Raw genomic sequence first — 26,076 nt, forward strand, 5'->3', positions numbered from 1 at the left:
CCATCACTCAGCTATAATAACGATCATTTGCAGCTAATCTTGTTTCATCTACTCCTTCACTCACTTCCCCTAATTCTGAGGCCTTATCCTATGACACATCTATAATGCATTTTTGTTTTTAAAAATTGTAAAAAGATGCTTATCTCCATTGGTGCCAGATTGTGTGTAAATGTTTGTATTTTTTCCTAAGGATGGGAAAAAGTTTCATGAGAATTTTGTGAAGTATTTTCAACAACAATTAGTGAATAAATTGCTAAGAATTCAATGACCTTGCATTCTCTGTTTTTATTTATTTTTTACTTTATATGTTTGCTTCCCTCTCTTTACTTTTCAAATTGAAATGTATGAATTTGGTGGCAAATATTTTTAGAAAATTCACGATCTAGTGATTTTTACAGGATATTGAATAATACATTTAAGAGAAGAAATGGATGACGAACCTGAAAGAACTAAGCGATGGGAAGGAGGCTATGAAAGGACTTGGTGAGTAGGGCGTTCTTGTTCTCTTTCTCTTTTAAACATTGTTTCTCAGTGTTGTTTTATGGCTTTATCTCTCTTCCAGTGACTGGTTTTTTTTTTTTTTAATATTTATTTAAGTTAATTTATTTTGAGAGAGGGAGAGCTCGAGCATGAGTAGGGGAGGGGCAGAGAGAGAGAGGGAGACATAGAATCCCGGACAGGCTGTCAGTGCAGAACCCGACGCAGGACTTGAACTTACTAACCTGTGAGATTATGACCTGAGCCGAAATCAAGAGGCAGACACTTAACCAACTGAGCCAGGCACTCCCCAGTGATTGGTTTTTCTAACACATTTATTAAAATATATTTAACACATGTTTTCACCACCCCAGTAAGATCCTTCATGCCCATTTGTGATTAATTCCATTCGTACCTCTAGCCCTAGGCAACTACTAATCTACTTTCTGTCTCTATGGATTCGCCCTTTTAGATATTTCATATAAGTGTAATCATATAATATGTAATCATTTATGTCTGGCTTCTTTCACATAACAATATTTTCAAGGTTCATCCATGTTGTAGCAGAGATCAATAATTCTTTCCTTTTTATTGCTGAATGGCATTATATTGTATACCATGTTTTTATTCCTCTGTTCACCAGTTGATGGACATTTAGATTGATTACAACATTTGGTTTTACGAATAATGCCACTGTGAATGTTCATGTGCAAATCTCTGTGCAGATATACATTTTCATTTCTTTTGGATTAATAAATTTTTAGCTTTTCTTTTCTAATGAGTCATTATTCCTTATAGGGAGATTCTTAAAGAAGATGAATCAGGATCACTTAAAGCTACAATAGAAGATATTCTCTTCAAAGCAAAGAGAAAAAGGTATGTAAACTGTTTGTAAGTGTGTTATAAAAGGTAAAACTGACTCCTTTAAGTCTTTCTCTCCACCTATGCCCACTCTTTAGTATTTCATTACAGCTGTGTTCCAGGGAAACTGACCTTTAAACTCTTGAATAGGGGGGAAGGAACCAGCAACCTAGCATCTCAGCAGGGAATTGGGTCTTCAGGGACTATCCAAATGCCTGTAATTATGTGGATCCTCTAAGTTAATAATTTATTTCACTAAAAAAATTCAGGTTACTTGAAAAGTTATATTGATTTTCGGGGTAATAAAGGACATTCTATTAAAATGTTTGCATAATTTTAACAGAGTGTTTGAGCACCATGGACAGGTTCGACTTGGAATGGTATGTTAATTTTTTTATATACTTTGTTTTATTGTTTATTCATTTTAGAGAGAGAGCGAGTGGAGGAGGGGCAGAGAGAGAGGGAGACAGAGTATCCGAAGCGGGTTCTTTACTGACACAGAGAGCCCGTTATAGGGCTCGAACTCATGAACCGTGAGATCATGACCTGAGCCAAAGTCAGATGCTCAACCAACTGAGCCACCCAGATGCCCCCTTTTTTTTTTCTTTACCAGGACAGAACTAGCTGGGTTACAGAAACATTTTGTCTTGACAGAATAAACAATACTAAGTCAACAGACCTTTTAAAAGAATATATTAAAAATATAAGTTAAGAGGGCTCCCTGGGTGCCTCAATTGGTTGAGTGTCTGACTCTTGATTACAGCTCAAGTCATAATTTCATGGGTTTGTGAGTTTGAGCCCCTCCTTGGGCGCCACCTTGGGCATGGAGCTTGGTTAACATTCTCCCTTTCCCTTTGCCCCTCTCCCCCGCTCGCCCACACATACCCCGACTCTTAAAAACAAAAAGTGTGTGTGTGTGTGTGTGTGTGTGTGTGTGTAATATGTAAATAGTAAATGACATTTTTATTTCTTGGTCAAAAATGTTTTTGAAAATTGTCTTCATTTTTGAACTGTCTACCTTTTTTTGGTAGATGCGTCATCTTTATGTGGTAGTAGATGGATCAAGAACAATGGAAGACCAAGATTTAAAGCCAAATAGATTGACTTGTACTTTAAAGGTATAGTAAAATCATTCTTATTTATACTAAATGTGGGAAAGGACACTGAATTCTAAAATAAAAAAATTTTTTTTTACTATAATAGCTTTATTAAGATGGAATTCACATACCATAAAATTAACTTATTTAAAATATACTGTTAAAGTTTTTTGTAAATTTACAGTTGTTCAACATTATTACCACAGTCAATTTTAGAGCATTTTTATTATTACTAAGAAAAAAAAAAACCCGTACCATTTAACAGTCACCCTCTGTTTTCCCCCAATCCATCTCAGGCCGAGGCAACCACTAATGTGCTTTCTGTCTCTGTAGATGTTCTTATTTGGAACATTTCATATAAATGGAAACATACAACGTGTCATCTTTTGTGACTGACTTCTTTCACTTAGTATAATGTTTTCAAGATTCATCTGTGTTGTAGCATTTTTCAGTACTTCATGTCTTTATTTTTGCCAAACAATATTCCATTATATACAACACTGGGTTATTTCCACTTTTGGGGGCCTTTATGAATAATACTGCTGTGAACCTTCATGAACAGATTTTTATGTGGATCATCTTTTCTTTCCTAATGCTTAATTTTAGCCTGGGTGTTTTGTATTTCATGCACTTTTCTGTGACCTAAGAGAATAGCAGCTGGGATGGAGTGGTGTGCACACAAGGAGGGAGCTCAGCTTGGGTGGCGTGCAGGCTGTGTTGGGTTTCTGAGGATCCGTTTTTCTCTTCTGAGATTATGTTGTCCTGTTTCTTGTTTACTCTAACTAATGGGCAAGGAAGGGAGGATGTAATGCATTTCCATGAGGAGATATTCCCATACTTTGAACTCTTCCCCCCAATTAAGCCTGAAGTTTGAATTGTTATCTTCCGACAAGGAAAGTCTGTTTTTGATTTCTTTCCCTATGCATTCATAATTTCTGGCAGAAGAGGGAAAAAATAAGAATACTTCTTCTCTTTTTCCCAAAAGCAAGTGTATTGGTGAAATTTCGCGGGACTTGTATGAGTCATGAATGGGGCTTCAGAAGAGTAGGGTGAGGAAGTAGCCATTCTTCTTCAGAATCCTCTGCTCCATTTTTTGTACACAAGTTCTTAAAATTTACTAGATTAGATTTGTTCTTTACCTTCTCTTTTAGTGAATTTGTGTGCGCTTATTCCAATATTAGCTCTCTACAGTTTAATATCCACAGCATTCTCTATTTAACATACTCCAATTGGAATGTTGTCTTCACAACTACATTTTAAAGGTCCACCATAACCTCCATGATGTGAAATTCAGTGCCTTTTTATCTTTATCAGAAACCGAAACAGTTGACCACTTCTCCCTGAAAGGTGTCCCTCTTTTGTTTTTTGGTTAGTGTGTGTGTGTGTGTGTGTGTGTGTGTGTGTGTGTGTGTGCGCGCACGCGCGCTGTAAGTAAACTCTACCTCTGATTTGGGGCTCGAAGTCTTGACCCCGAGATCAAGAGTTGCACTCTCTAAGGACTGAGCTAGCTAGGCGCCCCACCCATTCTTCTTTTGACTTTGGTTATAGATAGTCTCTTGATTTGCTTCTCAGGCTCCTCTCCAATTTTCAAATGCTGGAGTGCCCTGGAACTTGGTCACTCTTTTTCTTTCTATCCTCTTCCCCTGAGTAAATATCGTACATTCCCATGAAGAAATTTTTTTAAAGAATGTAATTTTTTTTGAGTTATAAACTATAAGTAGAAGTGCTACCACATCATTTTGAAAAATGATACGCCAAAATGGCTAATTATTTATGCTCTTAATTTCTATCCTCCTACTCCAGTCAGCATCTTGCTTTGTCGGTCAGTTATCCCTTTTCCTTACCAAATTTTCACTGTCTCTGGACTTAATTCAGATCAGTCCCCTCAGCTTATAAACATATTCAGATTATTCCTAATTTATCAAAACCCATCCCCACTTCTGCTCATTCTCCTGTGTTTGGCTTCATTGGATCTTTCCATGTTTAGATTGTTTCTGTCTCACCATCTACCATTTTAAATTCAGGCTTATTTAGTGTTGTGATTTTTATTTTTAATATTTTAAAACTTATTCTCATTTAATATTTTTACTAAGCATTTTTTAAAAATCATAAAGTGATGCTTGATAAATAGGTTTCACCAAACATGTTCTGTATAGTTATTATTTTGCCCTTATCTAGTGTTTTTGTTTTCTTTATACAGTTGTTGGAATACTTCGTAGAAGAGTATTTTGATCAAAATCCTATTAGTCAGGTATGTAGATAAGTGATAGAATTCACAATTAGATTCCTGATATTACTGCCAATTATAATTTATTTTTAGAACATTGGGCATACATTCTGTGGATTATTAAGTGATCCAGATTGTGTACCAGTTTCTGGTACATTTGTCAATGAAAAGTAAGGTAACTCTAGAAATTAAATAATGTACAGTGAAATCATAGCTAAATTTATGTCAAAAGCAGCATGAGAAAAAATTTCTCTTATTTCTTTTGTAATTACTAATTCAGGTTATTTACATTCTTATCAAGAAAAAATAAATTGTTAAATTAATGATCATTTTTGTTTTTATTTTGAGATTGGAATAATTGTAACAAAGAGTAAAAGAGCTGAAAAACTGACCGAACTCTCAGGTATGCATAAAATTACCTTCATAGGACTCAAGGACTTGGCTCTATTTACTCAACCTTGTTTGTAACCCTGTTTATAAGGTTGCCTAATAAGTAAAATGAAGACTTCTTTTATACTTTCATTGTGAAACACTTAATAAACCCTCCATTAAATCTTCCATTAAACTCTTGGTATTTAAGATGAACTGTTTTAAATTGAGTTCTGTACAGTAGTGAATACTACTGCAGTGACTGTAAATGTTTAAGATTCATACAGTCTTATCTCGAAAGAATTAAGATAAAATTATTGTAACCATTCTAAAAATCCACTTAGTCTTAAAATTAATTTTTTAAAAGTTAAACCTTCTAGGGGCGCTTAGGTGGCTCTGTCGGTTGGGCGACCTACTTCAACTCAGGTCATGATCTCACAGTTTGTGGGTTTGAGCCCCGTGTCTGGCTCTGTGCTGACAGCCCAGAGTCTGGAGTCTGCTTCAAATTCTGTGTCTCCCTCTCTCTCTCTGCCCCTCCCCTGCTCTCACTCTGTCTCTCTGTCTCTCAAAAATAAATAAACATTAAAAAAAAATTTTTTTTTAAATTTAAACCTCTAAAGAATAAAGAGTTTAAAAATTGAATTGTAGGGGCGCCTGGGTGGCGCAGTCGGTTAAGCGTCCGACTTCAGCCAGGTCACGATCTCGCGGTCCGTGAGTTCGAGCCCCGCGTCAGGCTCTGGGCTGATGGCTCAGAGCCTGGAGCCTGTTTCCGATTCTGTGTCTCCCTCTCTCTCTGCCCCTCCCCCGTTCATGCTCTGTCTCTCTCTGTCCCAAAAATAAATAAAACGTTAAAAAAAAAAAAAAAAATTGAATTGTAGATATTGTTAATAACTGAGTTTTTCTGCTTATATGGCATGCCTAACTGAATTTTATCATCTTAAAAGTTAGTTCAGGAGGGGAGCCTAGGTGGCTCTGTCGGTTGGGTGTCCGACTTCGGCTCAGGTCATGATCTCACAGTTTGTGGGTTTGAGCCCCGAGTCGGGCTCTATGCTGACTGCTGACAGCTGACAGCCTGGAGCCTGCTTCAGATTCTGTGTCTCCCTCTCTCTCTGACCCTCCCCTGCTCACACTCTGTCTGTCTCTCTCTAAAAAATGAATAAACGTTAAAAATTTTTTTTAATTAAAAAAATCCTCTTGATATTCTGATAGGCCTCTTGAGGGCACCCTTTGTCTCTCTGATTAGAATCACTGTTATAAACCACACTGACAGTAATGTAGTAGGCTTTTTTCCTGTACTCACAATATAGTAGGAGATGAACAAAATATTTTGTATGGTATGGTAGAATGAGAAGTGGATGGAGAGCCAGGAAATGTAGGTTTAAGTTCTGGTCATACCACTGGGTAGGTGTTTGTCTTGTGGCCAATTATTTAACTTGTTAGGTTTGTTTCTCACTTATGAAAGGAGGAATTTGGACCTAGTGAGGTACTTTGCATTTCTTTCTTTCTTTCTTTCTTTCTTTCTTTCTTTCTTTCTTTCTTTCTTTCTTTAATGTCTATTTATTTTGAGAGGGGGAGAGAGAGTGCTAATCAGGGAGAGGGGTAGAGAGAGAGGGAGAGAAAATCCCAAGCAGGCTCCATGTTCAGCATGGAGCCCAACACGGGGCTCAATCCCTTGACCTTGAGATCGTGACCTGAACCAAAATCAAGAGTTGGACGCTTAACTGACTGAGCCACTCAGGTACCACTATTTCTTTTTTTTTTTTTTAATCTTTATTATTTATTTTTGAGAGAGAGAGAGAGGGTGTGTGTGTATGTGTGCAGGCAGGGGAGGGGCAGAGATAAAGGGAGACAGAGAATCCCAAGCAGACTCTGTGCTGACAGTACAAAGCCTGCTTCAGGGCTTGAACTCAGGAACTCAGGAACCGAGAGATCATGACCTGAGCCAAAATCAAGACTCGGGTGCTTAACTGACTAAGCCATCCCAATGCCCTGGTAATTTTCATTTTTTAAATTTTATGATTACAAGAATAAATACTTGAAAAATATGTTAAATAATGGTAAATGCTTAGTATTTTAAAACCTATTTAGATAAATAAGAACACCAAGAAGCTCCAAGGAGATGAATGGACAAAGAAGACAGATAATTCATACCAGAATAAAAAGAAAAACTAAACAGCTCTGTCATGATCTCACGGTTTATAAGATTGAGCGCCGTGTCAGGCTGTGCACTGGCAGCATGGAGCCTGCTTGGGATTGTTGGGATTGACTCCTTTTCTCTCTTTGCCTCCTGCCCCCACATGCACTCTGTCTCTCTCTCAAAAGAAATAAACTTTTTAAAAAAATATTTAGGCAAACAAATGATCAAAAAACAAAGCAAAACCACTCAACAACATTTAATTGTTTTATGTATTTTCAATGAGGAGAATGAAGTTTGAGAAGCAGTATACTGCTTGTTGAACCACGGAGAAACTGACTGGTACTTACAGTGCTTATGGGCTGATTAATTTTTTAACATTTTTGGGAAAAGCCATAAAAATGGTTGTTCCTTGTAATTTATACTTAGGAAACATTATGAAAGAAAAAGCCTCATTTTACAAATATACTAGTGACAAACTGGGAAGAATTGTTCAACAGTATGGAGGTAGTTGGATGAATTATATGATAAAATCAATTTAATAATGTTTTGGTTTTCATTAAAGTGAAGACCGTGTTGAAATAGAAAATGTCTAACTATATTTCATTGAATCTCAGATTACATCATTTGTAAGATGCCTTTATTTTATGAGCCATCAAGAAGGAAACACTCTAGCAGTTAAACTTTGACATAGTATCTGATGATAATGTAAATTGTTCATACCAAAAAAAGAAAAAAATTATATTTTACACTAGCTCCTTGATAATTTGACATGTCTGATAGCTATTCTCAAGAACTTGGCAATTTCTCCTCACTTTATATGTACTGCTTGGTATGAAATAGACCATCTTTTCAGATGTTACTTCAGTAACAGAAGATAACACAGCTATGTTTATTTGTGGAAATCTTCCTTTCTTAGGTCATATAAAATTCCTTTTTCATCCCCTGAATAAAAATAGGAAATTACAGTCATTCTTCTCTCAATGCATTTTTGCTTCACTAATAATAAATTTATACTTCACTGCTCTGTTCTTTGCCTTTCTACATAAAAATATCACCTTTTGCATTATAACCTTTTTTAGAAACACTTTATGTTATGTTACATTACATTATGTTAGAGAGAGAGCGCACAGGCAGGGGAGAGGGGCAGAGGGAGAGAGAGAAAGAATCTTAAGAGGCTCCGTGCTCCGCGCGGAGCCTGATGTGGGGCTCAGTCCCACGACCCTGGGATCATGACCTGAGCCAAAATCAAGAGTCGGATGCTCAACAGACTGAGCCTCCCAGGGCCCTAGAAACACTTTAAATGGCAGTTAAACTGAACATGAATAGGACAGTGTATGTAATGCAGTTGGTACAACATATCAGTAGCCACTCATAGGTTCACATGTAACCAGGCAGTGATGCTGCCTGGCTGCCACTGGTTGTAAGACACAGTGTGATTTCGGAGATGTTAAAATGCTAAAATGTATGAGTTTCTAAAATGATGAAATAAGGAAAAAAGTAAAAAGTTGTACACTTTAATAATATTTAAAGTATGTGCTAATAGGGCGCCAAGCTGGCTCAGTTGGTAGAGCATGCGACTCTTGGTCTCAGGGTCATGAGTTCAAGCCCCATGTTAAAAAGAAATGTGTGTTGGGGCACCTGGGTGGCTCAGTTGGTTAAGCATCTGACTCTTGATCTCAGCTGAGGTTTTGATCTCAGTTTTGTGAGTTCAGGCTGGTCATGGGCTCCTTGTTGGATTTGGAGCCTACTTAAATTAGAAAAAAAAAAAAAAAAAAAAAAGTGTGCTAATAGAAGCAGATTATTTTTATTCTATTTTTCATATGAAGTAAAAGTTTATGTAACAAACATTCCTCATAAAAGAGTCACTTGCTGTAAAAATGTAAATTAAGGAGATTCTGTTCTTTAACAACATGGATAAGTAAGTTTAGGGAAAACACAAATTTCTATAATGTATAATAAAATTTTATTATAAGTAGATTATTACATTTCTATTTTAGGAAACCCAAGGAAACACATTACATCTTTGAAGAAAGCTGTAGATATGACCTGCCATGGAGAACCATCTCTCTATAACTCATTAAGCATGGCTATGCAAACTCTAAAGTTGGTATTTTACATTTTTTTATTTATAATTCATTTCAAGCTTTTTGAGTGAATTGAGATGATAATGTTTTGATATGTGTGTCCATAAACTGAGCTGTAACAAAACTCTTCTTAAGAGAAATATCTAATGTCATTTATGATATTTAGTGTGGTATTGATTTATAATTTTTATTTTACATTTTAGCTGGTAAGATTCTTAAAGATTTTAGAAAAATATAACTAAAACTGTAGCAGTATTAGTACAAAGAAAATGTTGATGGAAAAAATGTTTTTTTGAAAATTGATTATATATGGAATTTAATGTGAAATTAATTGTGAGTTTGTTGTACATTTATTTATTGACGTTTCTTGTTCTGTAGTATATCTGCAAATCAATAGCACACTTTTCCAGCAAGTTCAAGTATGTGGAATGTAGCTAAGACCCTAATAGAAATATTCAGTTAGTATTAGCTCATATATTTTATTCCTGGATTGTCCGTCCTGGTTTTTGTACTTTTATATCATAGATATTTTTCTAGTTTTGAAGTAGGTGAGGAGGTAATACCCATATTAAAGGTAGGCACAATAGCAACATCCACAAATGAAATCAGCCCAACAACGAAGATAAAAGGAAGAAAGCTAGAAATAACTGACAAAATTGCCCCCTAAAAGCATAAAAATCTGTTTAGTAGAGTGGAAAACAGCTCATCACTTCTTAAAGTCCCATGAATTATTGTGTAATTGATAAACAATGTGAGTCTGAATCAAATATGAGGTTAAATTATAGTCTTAAAAAAGAAGTATGTTGGGGTGCCTTGGTGGCTCAGTTGGTTAAGCATCTGACTCTTGATTTTGGCTCAGATTATAAGATCAAGCCCCATGCTGGGTTCTGCGCTGGGTTCTGTGCTGGGTGTGGAGCCTGCTTAAGAGTCTTCATCCCTCTCTCTCATGCTCTGTCTCCCTCAGCTCCTCCTCTGCTTGCTGTGCACTCTCTCAATAAATAAATAGACAGATAAATTGATCAATAAGTCAATCAGTAAGTGTAAAAAAGAAGTATGTTACTGTTGTCAAGATACACCTTAAAGTCGATCTACATGGTATTTTCATACTTTCCAATGTACACTTTAGACTTTGTATGAAATGAATCTACTAGTTTGTAAGCTTCATGATGTCAGGAATGTTGTTCAGTCTTGCTTATTACTCTGTCCCCAGAACCTAAAAACAGTATTCAGTCAGTATTTATGGAATGAATGAATTAATCAATTTTTTGTGTAGCTAACTTTAGAAAAATTTACATTGACGTAGAGTATACTCGCAATTCATTCCTTTGCGGTGTTAAAACAATAGTCTAAATAAATAAACCACATATACTATTTTTTCTAGGTAAATTAATTAATCTACTCCTAATTGGAATATGTTTGATCTTTCTGTAGACACATGCCTGGACATACAAGTAGAGAAGTGCTAATCATCTTTAGCAGCCTCACAACTTGTGATCCATCTAATATCTATGATCTAATCAAGGTAGAATCAGTACATTTCTTTATAATAAAAGCCAGAGGAGAATTCTGTAGTGAATTTATTACTAGTTTTCAGAAACTTGTTTTTCAAGCACATTAATTCTTGCATGTTTTTTTTCTTCCCCCCCAAATGCTCCATTTACGTGGATTTTATGAAGACCCTAAAGGCAACTAAAATTAGAGTGTCTGTTATCGGATTGTCTGCAGAGGTTCGGGTTTGCACTGTACTTGCTCGTGAAACTGGTGGTATATATCTAGAATCTTCAGTATTTATTCATAATTACTATGTAAGAAATAACAATTGATTAATTAAATTAGGATGTTTTCAGGGCGCCTGGGTGGCTCAGTCAGTTGGATGTCCAATTCTTGATCTCAGCTCAGATCATGATCTCACAGTTCGTGAGGTAGAGCCCTGTGTGGGGCTCTGCACTGGTAGCGTGGAGATTGCTTGGGATTCTCTCTCTCTCTCTGTCTCTCTGTCTCTCTCTCTCTGTCTCTCTCTCTCTGTCTCTCTCTCTCTGGCCTTCCCCTGCTGTTTCTCTGACTCTCTCTCGAATTAAATAAATAAACATGGGAAAAAATTATAAATTAGGATATTTTCATGCTACTAAATTTGAATCACTTCATGTCCTGAAGTCTGTAATATGTATAGTCATCTTAAATGTATTATTGATTCTGTAAAATATCATCTCAAAATGCAAGAACTTTTTAGTAGTTATGGCAGTATTTAGAGGAAGTGTTATGACTCTTGAAATGCTAGAAATTTCACTAATATGTAATACTTTGTAAAGATCTTAGGGGCGCCTGGGTGGCTTAGTTGGTTAAGTGTCCGACTCTTGATCTTGGCTCAGGTCTTGGTCTCACTGTTTATGGGATCGAGCCCTGCATCAGGCTTTGCCTGCTTGGGATTCTTTCTCCCTTCTTTGCCCCTTCCTTGCTCAACCCTTCCTTGCTCAACCTCTCTCTCTCTCTCTCTCTCTCTCTCTCTCAAAATGAATAAATAAAACATTTAAAATAATAATAATAAATATCTTATAACTTGGCTCTAATTAAATTGTAATTATAGTTATTCCTAGAGAAGTCAATTTAGAGATGTCAGTTAAACGAGGTTTTTGAAAAATGATGATTTAACTTAATTTTGAAAATGTACATTTTCAGATGGTGTAACTTACAGAATTACGTAGAAATTACAATTGATACTCATGTCTGGAAAGCTGAATTTTTTTTTCTTTTACTTTTCGTCTTCCTAGGCACATACCATGTTATCTTAGATGAAAGCCATTACAAAGAATTGCTGACACATCATGTCAGTCCTCCACCTGCTAGCTCAGGTTCTGAATGCTCACTTATTCGTATGGGTAAGTGTTTATTTTATGTTGTTGTAAAATGGATATTTAAAAATGACTGGGGTCAAATTAGACTTGCTGTTTTCATTTGTACAAGTTTATTTTAATGCTTAAGAATTTATTTCTTTTAACTTAAATGTTTTATAATTAGAGAAAATTATCCTGTTGAAGTAATCTTGGAAAGTACAAAGAAGTTAAAAGAAAACTAAAACCGGGGTGCCTGGGTGGCTCAGTCGGTTAAGTGTCCAACTTCGGGTCAGGTCATGATCTCACAGTTCATGGGTTTGGGCCCTGTGTGGGGCTCTGTGCTGACAGCTCAGAGCCTGGAGCCTGCTTCAGATTCTGTGTCTCCCTCTCTCTCTCCCTCTCCCTCATTCACTCTCTGTCTTTCTCTCTCTCTCTCTCTCTCTCTCTCTCTCTGTGCCTCAAAAATAAATAATAAAACCTTAAAAAAAATAATAAAACCATCTGTTGTCCTGTCACAACAGCCATTACTGATTTTGTTTTATTTTTAAAGCTAGAAAGGTACAAAGACACTGCATTTATAGAAAAATTCTTATTATGTTAAGAAATTTAAAAAAGATAAGCTACAAAATTGTTTGTACTGTTTGATCAAAGCTATGTAATACAAACTGCAAACACAGAAGGTTGCAGGGAGGTACATCACATTGTTTAAAAGGGATTTTGGGGGGTTGCACCTGGCTGCCTTAGTTGGTAGAACCTGTGAGTCTTGATCTCAGGGTTATAAGTTTGAGCCCCACTGTAAGTGTAGAGATTACTTAAAATCTTTTAAAATAAATAAAGTAAAATATTTTTTTTAAAAGGGATTTTTTTTCAAGAAAAGAAGAATGATGGGTTTTGCATCGTCTGAAACAATTTTTCGTTTTCTTATATTTTCCAAAACTTTTATAATGAACACTTATCATGTTTACAATGGAAAAAGGCATAAACTTTTTAAGTATGAGAAAGGATTTCTTTATACATTTTTTTAAAGTTTATTTATTTATTTTGAGAGAGAGAACGAGATGGGGAGGAGCAGAAGAGAGAGGGAGAGACAGAATCCCAAGCAGACTCTGCACTATCAGCATGGAGCCCGACGTGGGGCTTGAACTCATGAACTGGTGAGATCATGACCTGAGCTGAAATAAAGAATTGGATGCCTGACTGAGCCACCCATCCTCTGTCTCCCTGCCCCTCCCATGCATATGTGCTCGCTTGCTCTCAAACATTAAAAAATAAAGTTAAAAATAAAAATGTTTATTATTTATTTTGAAAGAGAGAGCATAAGCAAGCGCTTGCAAATGCTGCTGGGGAAGGGTCAGAGAGAGAGAAACACAAGCAGGCTCAGTGTTGTAGCGCAGAGCCAATGGGGCTCAATCCCAGGAACCATGAGATCATGAACTGAGAAATCAAGAGTCAGAGGCTTAAGTGACTGAGTCACCTAGGTGCCCTTTGATTTTTTTTATTTTGTTGTGTTTTAAAAAAAATTTTTTTTAATGTTTATTTATTCTTGAGAAAGACAGCGTGAGTGGGGGAGGAGCAGAGAGAGAGAGACACACACACAGAATCCAAAGCAGGCTCCAGGCTCTGAGCGCTCAGTGCAGAGCCTGATGCAGGGCTCGAACTCACTGACTGTGAGATCATGACCTGAGCTGAAATCAGCTGCTCAACTGACTGAAGCACCCAAGCACCTCTTGTTTTCTTTGCTAATATACATTTTTTAACTGTTAGTGAGATGGAATGCTTTTCTGTCTTTTTTTAGTCCATTTCTAGTACTGGTCAACCTCTCCTGTTTCCTTATCTGTAAAATGATGTGTCTATCTCGTGTGTTGCAACAATTAACGTAATACACTTAAAGCATACAGAATAATACTTGACATAAACAGTTAATATATTTTAAATGTTATGGTTGGCTAATTTTTTTTTATTTACTGATGACATTTCTTTAGCCCATTTTAAAGTTATTTAAACTTATAATAATGTATTCTTCAAATTGATTTGTTAGAGCCATTTAGGAATATCAACCCATTTTTGTCACATGCCACAAATATTTTTTCATTTGGCCATTTACCTTTACCTTTCCTTGTTTTGATCTGTAGATAGACTTAAATTTTTTATGTAATGAAATATGTTTTTTTATGGTTTCTGCTTCTCTTGGACTTGTTTTCAGAATTTAAAAATATGTATGGAGGGGGACCTGGGTGCCTCATGTTAGCTGCCAACTCTTGATTTTAGCTCAGGTCATGATCTCATAGTTCCGTGACATTTAGCCCCACATCGGGTTCTGCACTGACAGCATGGAGTCTGCTTGGGATTTTCTCTCTCCCTCTATCTCTACTCCTCTCCTGCTTGTGCTCGCTTGCTTTTTCTTTCTCTCTCAAAGTAAAGAAATAATCATTAAAAAAAGAAAAAAGAACTTCCTTAAAAAAAATATGTATGGAAAGCAAATTACATGGGTTTGGGCATACCAAAATTTTAAACATAGAAGTATATTCTTATATAAAATGAAAGTGGACAGCTATGTAATAGACTTCTCAATTGTGTCAGAAGTATTTAAAAATTACAAACATTTTCTTTTTAAAAAGCAGCACGTGTTGTTACTGAATTAGAAAATTACAAACTTTAGAATCTACGGCCATATGTATGGACTGATCTTTCCCCCATATTCTCAACTTTTAACTTTTTTATAACCTGGTATTACTGTACATACTATAATAAGCCATTCTAAAAGTCAGGAGAGAGAACTTTTGTACAACTTTGTGGGCTTTCTGGTAGGAACATTTTTAGCTTCCTAGTCCTAGAATTTTGCTATGTGCTTAGAAAAAGAAAGTAATACATTTTCTTCTATGAAGGATTTCCTCAGCATACCATTGCTTCTCTGTCTGATCAAGATGCAAAACCCTCTTTCAGCATGGCGTAAGTAAAAACTTAGAAACTGTCAGTGATGATGTTTTTACGTTTTAAATTCCTTCTATAAGTTAAAAAAAAAAAACGCTAAAGTTATATGGGCTTGCAGTGTATTGGCTTTTGTAAAAGGTTACCTTCTATATAGCTATAACAAGGAGTGAGGACTATCTCCTTTACTCCTGTGGAGTAATCTTCAGGATATATTATTAGGTAAAACAGCAAAGTAGAGAAAAGTGTATAGTATACTGCCAGTCCTCTAAGATGAAGGCGGAGATTTGACTAGATATACAGTATGTTTATATTAATGATAAAATGACTAATTGAAATAAAAAGTAAACACTAAAAAAATGTTTACCTGGGCAGTGTGTAGAGAAAGGCAAAGGGATGGCCCCTAGACTTTTATGAACATATCTTGTTTTAACTGTAGAACTTTATATTTTACATAATTATAAAGCAAAGTTAAAATAATTCTTAAAAATCACAAGTAAGACTTGTGTCTCCAGCTATAAAGGTACCATAGGGACTGAATTTACTTTTCTCCCTCCTGCCAGACAAAACATATAACACAATGATTTTCAGACACGGACAACAGACAGTGCAGGTAAATGATCCCTGAAAGAAGGGAAACAAATGAGGTGAGCCCTGTGAGTGCAGTTTACTGCCTAGAAGAAATATCTAGGCTGCATTGTAGGAGGGGAAACCCACACAGAGCCTGGAGGTCTTGATCAGTTGAAGAAACAAAGTTCAGAGTTTGGGGAGGCTGAAATGGCTATAATTTTCTAGGCACAGTACTAGAAAGTAAAGGGCTGGACAGAGAACTCTTGGGATTGCAGGGACTTCCCTGGAGTCATCAGCTGAGTTATGGTTATCCCACTCCTATGACTGCTACTAGAGGCCCAGGAAAGAACCACTGAAGAGGAACAGGCAGCATAGTCACTGGAGCTCACACGGGGCAGGGAATATTTCATGTTCTCACAGTCATTGTGGAGAAACCTTTTAACAATGGGCATTGAACAGTGTTCACAGCAATGGAACCAAATTAATTCCAGACTAACAGCTATTATGGATAGCCTAATGAACTAAAAAGCAAGTTTTGAACAGATCAAACTATTTCCAAGTATATTCTAGAATATTCTATACTTCATTTCCAAGTACATTCTAGAAAAAGCCCCAGTATATTTAAGGGAATACCAGAAAAATCCAGCACCTAAAACAAAATAAAATTCATAATGCCTGGCAGCCAATCAAAAATGACCAGGCCTGCAAAGAAGTATGAAAATATCACCCATAACAAGGAGAAAATCATTGAACAGAAACATATCCAGAAACAACACAGTTGATGGAATTAGTGGTTAAGGTGTTAAAACAGCTATTACAAAAAAGACCCAAATCAAAATTCTAGACACAAATGTCTAAGATGAGAAATACCCTGGATGGGATTAACAGCAGCTGAGTCCCTGAAGAAGAAAACATGAGTGAATTCAAATACCTTACTGCAAATTGGGGTGCCTGGCTGACTTAGTAGAGCATATGACTCTTTATGTCGGAGTTGTGAGTTTGAGCCCCATATTGGGTGTAGAGATTACTTTTTAAAAAACCCAGAAAACAAAGACATTAATGCACACTATTCAGAACAAATGCAGAGAGAAAAAAAGGTAAAGAATGAACCTTGTGTAAGTAAACTATGAAACAACTTCAAGATTTTACAGGGTAAGATACTTTCTTTTGCTGTAACCATTCACATTGTCATATATCATTTTAAAAGTAATGTTTCCTCCCACAGGCACTTGGATAGCAACACTGAGCCAGGACTTACATTAGGAGGGTATTTCTGCCCACAGTGTCGAGCAAAGTACTGTGAACTTCCAGTTGAATGTAAAATCTGTGGTAAGAAACAAACTATCCTTTATCCAGTAAATTAATCTTTAAAAGCTTCTTACATATATTGCTATTAAAGTAAATGTTAGTATTAAGCTCTGCCTATGTTTCTGGATTTAATGTGTGAGAAGAGTATATTTTTTAATTGAATGCTCAGTACTTCATTTCTAAGAATAACCATGGCATTCTAGAACAGTTTTCTTATTCTCTTTCTGAAATGAGTATGTTCTTTAAAGGCATTGCAGTAGATCTGGTAGACATTTTTGCAGCTCTTACTTTCTTTTTTAAAGAAAAAAAATTTTTTTTAATGTTTATTTATTTTTGACAGAGAGAGAGAGAGAGACAGCATGAGTGGGGAAGGGGCAGAGAGAGAGGGAGATACAGAATCTGAAGCAGGCTCCAGGCTGTCAGCACAGAGCCCGATGTGGGGCTCAAACTCACGGACTGCGAGATCATGACCTGAGCTGAAGTCCGATGCTCAACTGACTGAGCCACCCAGGCACCCCACAGCTCTTACTTTCATTGTTTCATTTATAAGTTGGCTAATGGCCAAGAGAGGTCACACAATTAGTGACAGAAGTAAGACTCCATCCTGGAATCTCCTTTTTAAGAGACATGTAAATAAAGAAATGAATACCAGCAGTCCTAAAAAAAAATACCTTGAAAATATTTAGCCTATCATTTCACGTTTTAGCCGTTGCCTGTTTTTTTTTTTTTTTTTTTTAACATTTATATATTTTTGAGAGAGAGACAGAGCGTGAATGGGGGAGGAGCAGAGAGAGAGGGAGACACAGAGTCCGAAACAGGCTTCTAGCTGTGAGATGTCAGCACAGAGCCTGACATGGGGCCCAAACTCACGGACCGGGAGATCATGACCCGAACTGAAGTTGGATGCTTAACCGACTAAGCCACCCAGGTGCCCCTCAGCCATTGTCTTAATGAGGTTTTGGGCTATTAAATATGACTCTGTGTTTTATTTGTTAGGTCTTACTTTGGTGTCTGCTCCCCATTTGGCACGGTCTTATCATCATTTATTTCCTTTGGATGCTTTTCAAGAGATTCCTCTAGAAGAACATAATGGAGAAAGGTATATGAGTTTTGATTAATTTATATCTATTATACGTGGTAATGTTTGCATGCATTGTTACTACATAGAAAAAGATAGTCATATTAATTTGGGCAAGATTACTTCTGCTACAGAGAATAAGATGGTAGAATGCCTTCGTTATGACTGAATTGACTCATTATTAGAGAGATCTGGATTTCCAGAAATTAATTTTCTTAAACCCATCTATATATAGTAAGTGTAGTCATATGCTGATATTGTAGTCATATGCTGATATATCAGCTCTCCAAAACAACAAAAAAGCCCTGATTTGTAGCCTTAGCCAGTTTCTGCGGTGTAAAACCGAAGGATTTATCCAGAAGGTCTAATACTGTGGTCTAATGTTCTTTAGCTATTTCTTTCCTAAAGGATATTTTCTACTTTTGAAGAACAGAACTTGGTGGATTGAAACGGATTGCCAAGTGCCTAACATAGTTAGGAAATATAGACCCACACTAAAGTTTATTGTTGTGAAATTTTAGAATATGCAGCAAAATACTAACTATAAGCATTTCTGGAGAGGGAAAATTAGGTTACATAATCTGGAATTAAAATTATTTTGCTTTTCAGCAATACTGGATGCTGCCAGGGAGCAATTTCCATCAAAATTTGGAGTGACAATTGTTACCAACCTAAATTACATACCTGGCAAACCTATCAAGTAAATGTAGGTAGAATAAAGACATTTTCAGACTTGTAAGGCCGCAAAACAAGACTTTCTGGGGAAGCTGTGGAAGAGATAGTTCAAAGGAACTGAGAAAGAGAATAACCAGAAGAGAATAGGAATATTTATCTAAAGAAAGCCCTAGGATGATGCTAAGGGGAGATTACAGAATAACACTTGTGTATCAGATATGGAGAATAAATAATCCAATTTGGAGAAGGTCTGAATGCTCCAGCCAGGAGAGATGTCACCTGGAGGACGAATTCCTGATGGAGGCGAACATAGAGAAGGCTTTGAGACTTCTCAGGGAAAGGTTGGGGCTGAGTTGGTGATAATTACATAGAAAACTAAGGTTGTGGACCACAATATAGTTATTAACTCCAGGAAAAAAAAATATTTTTTTAAGTTTAGTTATTTTGAGAGAGAGGGAGAGAATCTGCTCTCAGAGTCCCATGCAGGGTTCTATCTCACAAACCGTGAGGTCATGACTAGAGCTGAAATCAAGAGGAGTCAGATGCTTAACCAACTGAGCCACCCTGATGCCTCCAGCAAGAAAATATTTTTTTAATGTGCTTTATTATTATTTTCTAAATGTTTATTTCTGAGAGACAGAACACGAGCAAGGGCAGAGGGGAGCAGAGAGAGAGGGAGGCTCTGAGCTGTAAGCACAGAGCCCAACGTGGGGCTCAAACCCATGAACCACCAGATCATGATCTGAGCCAAAGTCAGAGGCTTAACCAACTGAGCCATCGAAGTGCCCCAAGAAATATTTTGAAGAAGAGTTTTATTACATGACTCAGCTGAATATGTTTATGTAGTCATAATAAAACCAAACATTTAATATTGTTCTATTCAAAATGATTTCCTTACGTAGAAAGAATTGAGAATTAGTTGTGTGTATACATGCTGTTGGTTCAAGAAGGTTGGAAGAGAATTAAATTCTCATCTCCCATAGTAGGAGGTCTATAGCCAATGCCAGAAAAAAACGAGATCTCACTGTAAGCGTAGGTAACTATCAAACAGTTAAAAGTTTTGCAAGTGGGGAACTGGAAATGTAGTGGGGGTGGATGGGGAGAGGGCCTCTATTTTTTTGTAGTAAGGTTTTTTTTTTCTTTTTTTTTTTAAGTTCATTTATTTATTTTGAGAGAGAGAGAGAGAGAGAGAGAGAGTCGGGGAGGGGTAGAGAGAGAGAGGCACAGAGAGAGAGAATACCAAGCAGGTTCTACACTGTCAGCATAGAGCCCAACACTGGGCTTGAAATTCGGGAACCATGAGATCATAACCTGAGCCAAAGTCAGTTGCTTAATTGACTGAGTCACCCAGGTGCCCCGAACTTTTTCTTTTCTTTTTTTTTTTTTTAAGTCTATTTATTTATTTTGAGAGAGAGAGAGAGAGAGAGAGAGAGAGAGAGACAGACAGAGGGAGAGAGGTAAAGAGAAGCCCAAGCAGGCTCCATGCTATGAGCATGGCGCCCAGCACAGGGCTGGAACTCACAAACCCTGAGGTCGTGAGTCTAAATCAAGAGTCAGATGCCAGAGCCACCCAGGTGCCCCCGTTTTGGGATCTTGTAACTCTTTAAACCATTCCTTGAAAATTAAGCACTTATGCATCCACACATAAATTAATTTCTGTCCACCTAGAATTGTACCAGCTGTCTGCTGTCTTCAGGAGAGTTGCAAAATAGTCATTCAGATTATTTTCTGTAGGGCTTAATTCCCTGGCAGAATCCCAGTAGGAAAGTTGTGTTCATATTTAACCTTGATGAAAATAAAATTAAAAATTTCTTATGACTTTAATTTGTTTTTTATTTTTTAGCCAAAACAATTTTTTATTGAAGTATAATTGACATAGATCCTGTTATTTTCAGGTGTACATCATAGTGATTCAATTTTCTTTTCCAGTTTATATATAATTATGTATATAATTGTATAAAATATAATGAAGTACATATATATTTTTTCAAGCTACCTAATATAGAGTGTATATGGTGTGCTCTTGGCTTCGGTTGTAGATTCCTGTGGTTCATCACTTCCATGCCACAGCCAGTGCTTCCTCCCAACAAGTGCCCTCCTCAGTACCCATCACCCATTCCCCATCCCCCACTCCCTTCCACCCTCCATTTGTTCTCTTTAAAAGTCTCTTATGGTTTGCCTCCCTCTCTGTAACTATACAGATATATATTTTTTTCTTTCCCTTCTCCCATGGTCTTCTGTTAAGTTTCTCAACTTCCTCCTATGGGTGAAAACATGATACCTGTCTTTATCTGAAAAATTAAAAAATTTTTAAGGTAGCATTTTGCTTTGTGAGATGACCTTGGGGCTATAGAATTTTCTTCAATTATTGGTATTCTTGATTCTGTCTTTCTCATAAAAGTCATATGTAAAGATAATTACTTATTAATCACAGGATTCTTGTTACTGAGATTTTGCCGAACTGTATTAACAAGTGAGTTCCTAACAAATAATTCTTAAACTTTCTTTTTCAGATTTTGTTATGGATGTCAGGGGGAATTAAAAGACCAGCACGTAAGTTCATGTGCTTTCTAAATGCTAAGTATTGTCTAAGAAATACTGAGGAAATAGCATTAGAAGTTTACAGTATATTATTAAAAACCAGGCTCTTATCAGGTTATCCCTCAGAAGGGATAACAGTAGGTAGAGGGTAAATGGAAGTAAATTAGTTTAAATAGGGGCACCTAGGTGGCTCAGTTGGTTGAGCATCTGATTTCAGCTCAGATCATGATTTCACCAGTTCGTGAGTGTGAGCTCCACATCAGACTCGCTGCTGTCAGCACAGAGCCCTCTTCAGATCCTCTGTCCCCCTCGCTTTCTGACCCCGACCCCCCCAATCATGCTCTCTTTCTCTCTCTCCCAAAAATAAATAAAATTTTTAAAAATTAGGTTTTTTTTTTTATAATTCTCCATTCTAATTTTCCTGTAATAATATTTTAGTACTTTAAACTGTCTTCAGTTTGCAAGCTAAAATGCATTTAGATGGAAAGTATTAAAAGTTTTTTCTCCATACCTTACTTTAGTGTACTTTGAAGTTACCATTGAAGGTGGTTTCAGACCAGAGGTTGTTCCCCGATTGTGCCAATTAGAAAATATTTTCAAAAATTTTGAAGGGTGCAATTTGAATGTATACACTGATGTAAAGATGCAGATAAGATCAGTGTGTAGTTTTATTTTTATTGGTAATGTGTCCATATTTAAAACTGTACTTTATACACTATATAAAATATTAGTTGGCAGGATTGCTTGCTTGTTTTACTCTCATATTTGATAAAACAATTTTATTAATTTTTGCGTGCCTCTGACATTGGTAGCTTCATCCTCATTATAACCACCATTGAATCTTTTGACTTTTTTTTGGACGGGGAGTGGGTTTGATTCTTACAGTTTTTTTGCTACAAGCTATGATGCAGGGAACATCTGGTACATATTTCTTTCTACATATACACAGTGGTTTCTCTGGGGACTCAGAACAGAAATTGTTAGGTCAAAGGGTATTCATATTCAGCATTCATATTTGACATTTTAATATATGCTACCAGACTGTCCTTCTGAAGGTCTGAACTTAGACTGTGCTGTTAAATGTGCTTTTTTTTTTTTAATTTTTTTTTTAAATTTATATCTAAGTTAACATATAGTGCAACACTAATTTCAGGAGTAGATTCCTTAATGCCCCTTACACATTTAGCCCATGCCCCCTCCCACAACCCCTCCAGCAACCCTCAGTTTGTTTTCCATATTTATGAGTCTCTTCTGTTTTGTCCCCCTCCCTGTTTTTGTTATTTTTGTTTCCCTTCCCTTATGTTCATCTGTGCTGTATCATAACATCCTCATATGAGTGTAGTCATAATGATATTTGTCTTCCCCTAACTAATTTCACTTAGCCTGTTACCCTCTAGTTCCATCCACGTAGTTACAAATGGCAAGATTTCCTTCTTTTTGATTGCTGAGTAATTATATATATATATATATATATATATATATATATATATATACACACACATACATACATACACACACACCACATCTTCTTTATCTTCTTTATCCATTCATCTGTCGATGGACATTTGGGCTCTTTCCATACTTTGGCTATTATTGATAGTGCTGCTATAAACATTGGGGTGCATGTGTCCCTTCAAAACAGCACATCTGTATCCCTTGGATAAATGCCTAGTAGTGCAATTGCTGGGTGGTAGGGTAGTTCTATTTTTAGTTTTTTGAGGAACCTCCATACTGTTTTCCAGAGTGGCTGCACCAGCTTGCATTCCCACCAACAATATAGAAGAGATCCTCTTTCTCCACATCCTTGACAACATCTGTTGTTGCCTGAGTTGTTAATGTTAGCCATTCTGACATGTGTGAGGTGGTATCTCATTGTGGTTTTGATTTGTATTTCCTTGATGATGAGTGACGTGGAGGGAGCATTTTTTCATGTGTCAGTTGGCCATCTGGATGTCTTCTTCGGACAAGTGTCTGTTCATGTCTTTTACCCATTTCTTCACCAGATTATTTGTTTTTTGGGTGTTGAGTTTGATAAGTTCTTTATAGATTTTGGATACTAAGCCTTTATCTGCTATGTTGTTTGCATATATCTTCTCCCATTCTGTTGGTTGCTTTTTAGTTTTGCTGATTGTTTCCTTCACTGTGCAGAAGCTTTTTATTTTCATGAGGTCCCGATAGTTCATTTTTCCTTTGATTTCCCTTGCCTCCAGAAACGTGTTGAGTAAGAAGTTGCTGTGGCCAAGATCAAAGAGGTTTTTGCCTGCTTTCTTCTCAAGGATTTTGATGGTTCCCTGTTTTCCATTTAGGTCTTTCATCCATTTTGAGTTTATTTTTGTCTGTGGTGTAAGAAAGTGGTCCAGGTTCATTTTTCTGCATGTCGCTGTCCAGTTTTCCCAGCATCACTTGCTGAAGAGACTGTTTTTATTCACTGGATATTCTTTCCTGCTTTGTCAAAGATTAGTTGGCCATACGTTTGTGGGGCCATTTCCAGGTTCTCTCTTCTGTTCCATTGATCTTAGCATCTTTTTTTTTTTTTTTAATTTTTTTTTTCAACGTTTATTTTTTTTGGGACAGAGAGAGACAGAGCATGAACGGGGGAGGGGCAGAGAGAGAGGGAGACACAGAATCGGAAACAGGCTCCAGGCTCTGAGCCATCAGCCCAGAGCCTGACGTGGGGCTCGAACTCATGGACCGCGAGATCGTGACCTGGCTGAAGTTGGACGCTTAACCGACTGCGCCACCCAGGTGCCCCTCTTAGCATCTATTTTTGTGCCATCATTTGACTGTTTTTAAGAACACATCTTGTATACTTTTTGAGATTTAGTAATTTTTTTATCTGTGTATGGTGCTGCCTTGGTAATTTTACTCCATGGCACAAGTATCCCTATATGTAATACTGATAGAATTATAGATTTTTAAATTTTATCTTATTGGTGTCTTTTCCCATATTAAGTAGTTCAATAGTTAAGTAAAAGGGGAATATGATTTGTGCAGTTGTGAGGTCATTCCCTAGCAATAACTAAATCTGTGTTACAATTTTGTGCTTTTCTTTTTCTTTTTCTTTAAGTTTTTTTTTTTAAGTTTATTTATTTTGAGGGAGAGAGGGAGAGAGAGAATCCCAAGCAGGCTTTGCACTGACAGCTGTCTCATATCAATTAAGTTATCTTGAGGGAGAAAGAGAGACAGGGAGAGAGACAATCCCAAACAGTCTCTGCCATGACAGCCCAGAGCCCTGGGTGTTTAATCCGTGAGATCATGACCTGAGCTGAAATCAAGAGTTGGACACTTAACTGACTGAGCCACCCAGGTGCTCCCATGCTTTTCTTTTTATTCGTATCAGAGAAATGACCACTCTAAGCATTTGAAACCAGCCCTGCTTTCAAGTTCATGTGTCTTCCCCAGACATTTACATAAAATGAAGCAATTGACAGTGTCTTACAATACAACAGACTGTAATGAGTCAAAACAAAGTAATTTTCTGATTTCTTTTTTTTTTTAATTTTTTTTTTTAACATTTATTTATTTTTGAGACAGAGAGAGACAGAGCATGAACAGGGGAGGGGCAGAGAGAGAGGGAGACACAGAATCGGAAGCAGGCCCCAGGCTCTGAGCTGTCAGCACAGAGCCCGACGCGGGGCTCGAACTCACGGACCGCGAGATCATGACCTGAGCCGAAGTCGGACACTCAACCGACTGAGCCACCCAGGCGCCCCTAATTTTCTGATTTCTAAGGAATAGGGTTTTTTTGGGAAAATAATCACCTGAGATTTGAGAATAAATAGTACAGTGGAAATAATAGGTAGGTGGGCGGGGCAAATTGATAAGGATAATTGCAAATTGATAATGGAAGAGCAAAGCAGTGTGAATGTCTTCTAGCTATGCTGCACTTAACTCTGGGAAACTATTTTTTAAATTCTCTTTTCTTCTTTTCACTGCAGGTCTATGTTTGTGCTGTGTGCCAAAATGTTTTCTGTGTGGACTGTGATGTTTTTGTTCACGATTCTCTCCACTGCTGTCCTGGCTGTATTCATAAGATTCCAACTTCTTCAGGGATTTGATTCCAGCATATAGTGCACATTGTATGTGTTAAAAGGACATCTGCAACTGTAAATGAAATGATCCTTTAAAAGAAGTTCCAGTTAAAATATGAAGACCAGTTTGAAAGGAAAATATGATTTAAGAAGCTTTTTGCTGAGAAAATAAGGGATTGGAGCACCTGGCTAGTTCCATTGGAAGAGAATGAGACTCTTGATCTCAAGGTTCTGAGTCCGAGCCCCATGTTGGATTACTAAAAGATAAAATAAACTTAAAAAAAAAAAAAAAGTAAAAAAGAAAATGTAGGATTTTATTACATTTTAAAATTTATGTCTTGTCATAGAAATGCCCAGATTTCAATAGTACTTTACTCAATTTTGTTTTCTATTATTTTGAGTTAACAATGTTTGCAGTCATTATACATTATTGTATTTAAGTTATTTACAATTATTAAATTGATATGACAGTTTTACTGCCTTATAATTAAAGTAAATGAAGAATCTATAGTTTATTTTTATTCAATTTTAGTGTAAAAAGAAAAATATAAGTGTGAATTCACTGAGATTCGTCTCACATGAAGCAGTAGTTAGGGGCGCCTAGGTGGCTCAGTTGATTTAAGTGTCCAGCGTTGACTCAGGTCATGATCTCGTGGTTCATGGGTTCGGGCCTTGCATCGGGCTCTGTGCTGACAGCTTGGAGCCTGGAGCCTGCTTCGGATTCTGTGTCTCCTCTCTCTGCCCCTCCCCCTCTTATATTCTGTCTCTCAGAAATCAATAAATGTTAAATAAAATTAAAAAAGAAAATTAAGCAGTAGTTAGGAAATTATTACTGCTACACCCACCTGAGGGGTTTCTTTAG

The 26,076-nt window shown here is 36.7% G+C and overlaps 1 protein-coding gene across 1 annotated transcript in view; it reads left to right on the top strand.

Moving 5' to 3' along the window:
- The window catches only part of LOC125172249 (general transcription factor IIH subunit 2), a 44,376-nt gene extending 18,571 nt beyond the window's left edge, over positions 1 to 25,805 (top strand). The window contains exons 3-17 of the mRNA XM_047870008.1: positions 399 to 483; positions 1,276 to 1,353; positions 1,682 to 1,718; positions 2,370 to 2,456; positions 4,636 to 4,686; positions 5,011 to 5,065; positions 9,166 to 9,271; positions 10,684 to 10,774; positions 10,929 to 11,016; positions 12,021 to 12,128; positions 14,969 to 15,032; positions 16,807 to 16,910; positions 17,886 to 17,988; positions 21,156 to 21,195; positions 25,122 to 25,805. Coding sequence (XP_047725964.1) covers positions 428 to 483; positions 1,276 to 1,353; positions 1,682 to 1,718; positions 2,370 to 2,456; positions 4,636 to 4,686; positions 5,011 to 5,065; positions 9,166 to 9,271; positions 10,684 to 10,774; positions 10,929 to 11,016; positions 12,021 to 12,128; positions 14,969 to 15,032; positions 16,807 to 16,910; positions 17,886 to 17,988; positions 21,156 to 21,195; positions 25,122 to 25,241 — 1,188 coding nt within the window. The 5' untranslated portion in view covers positions 399 to 427 and the 3' untranslated portion in view covers positions 25,242 to 25,805. The remainder of the gene's footprint in view (positions 1 to 398; positions 484 to 1,275; positions 1,354 to 1,681; positions 1,719 to 2,369; positions 2,457 to 4,635; positions 4,687 to 5,010; positions 5,066 to 9,165; positions 9,272 to 10,683; positions 10,775 to 10,928; positions 11,017 to 12,020; positions 12,129 to 14,968; positions 15,033 to 16,806; positions 16,911 to 17,885; positions 17,989 to 21,155; positions 21,196 to 25,121) is intronic.
- The last annotated feature ends 271 nt before the right edge of the window (positions 25,806 to 26,076 follow it).

Source organism: Prionailurus viverrinus, chromosome A1 (assembly GCF_022837055.1).
Source record: "Prionailurus viverrinus isolate Anna chromosome A1, UM_Priviv_1.0, whole genome shotgun sequence".
Classification (NCBI taxonomy): domain Eukaryota; kingdom Metazoa; phylum Chordata; class Mammalia; order Carnivora; family Felidae; genus Prionailurus; species Prionailurus viverrinus.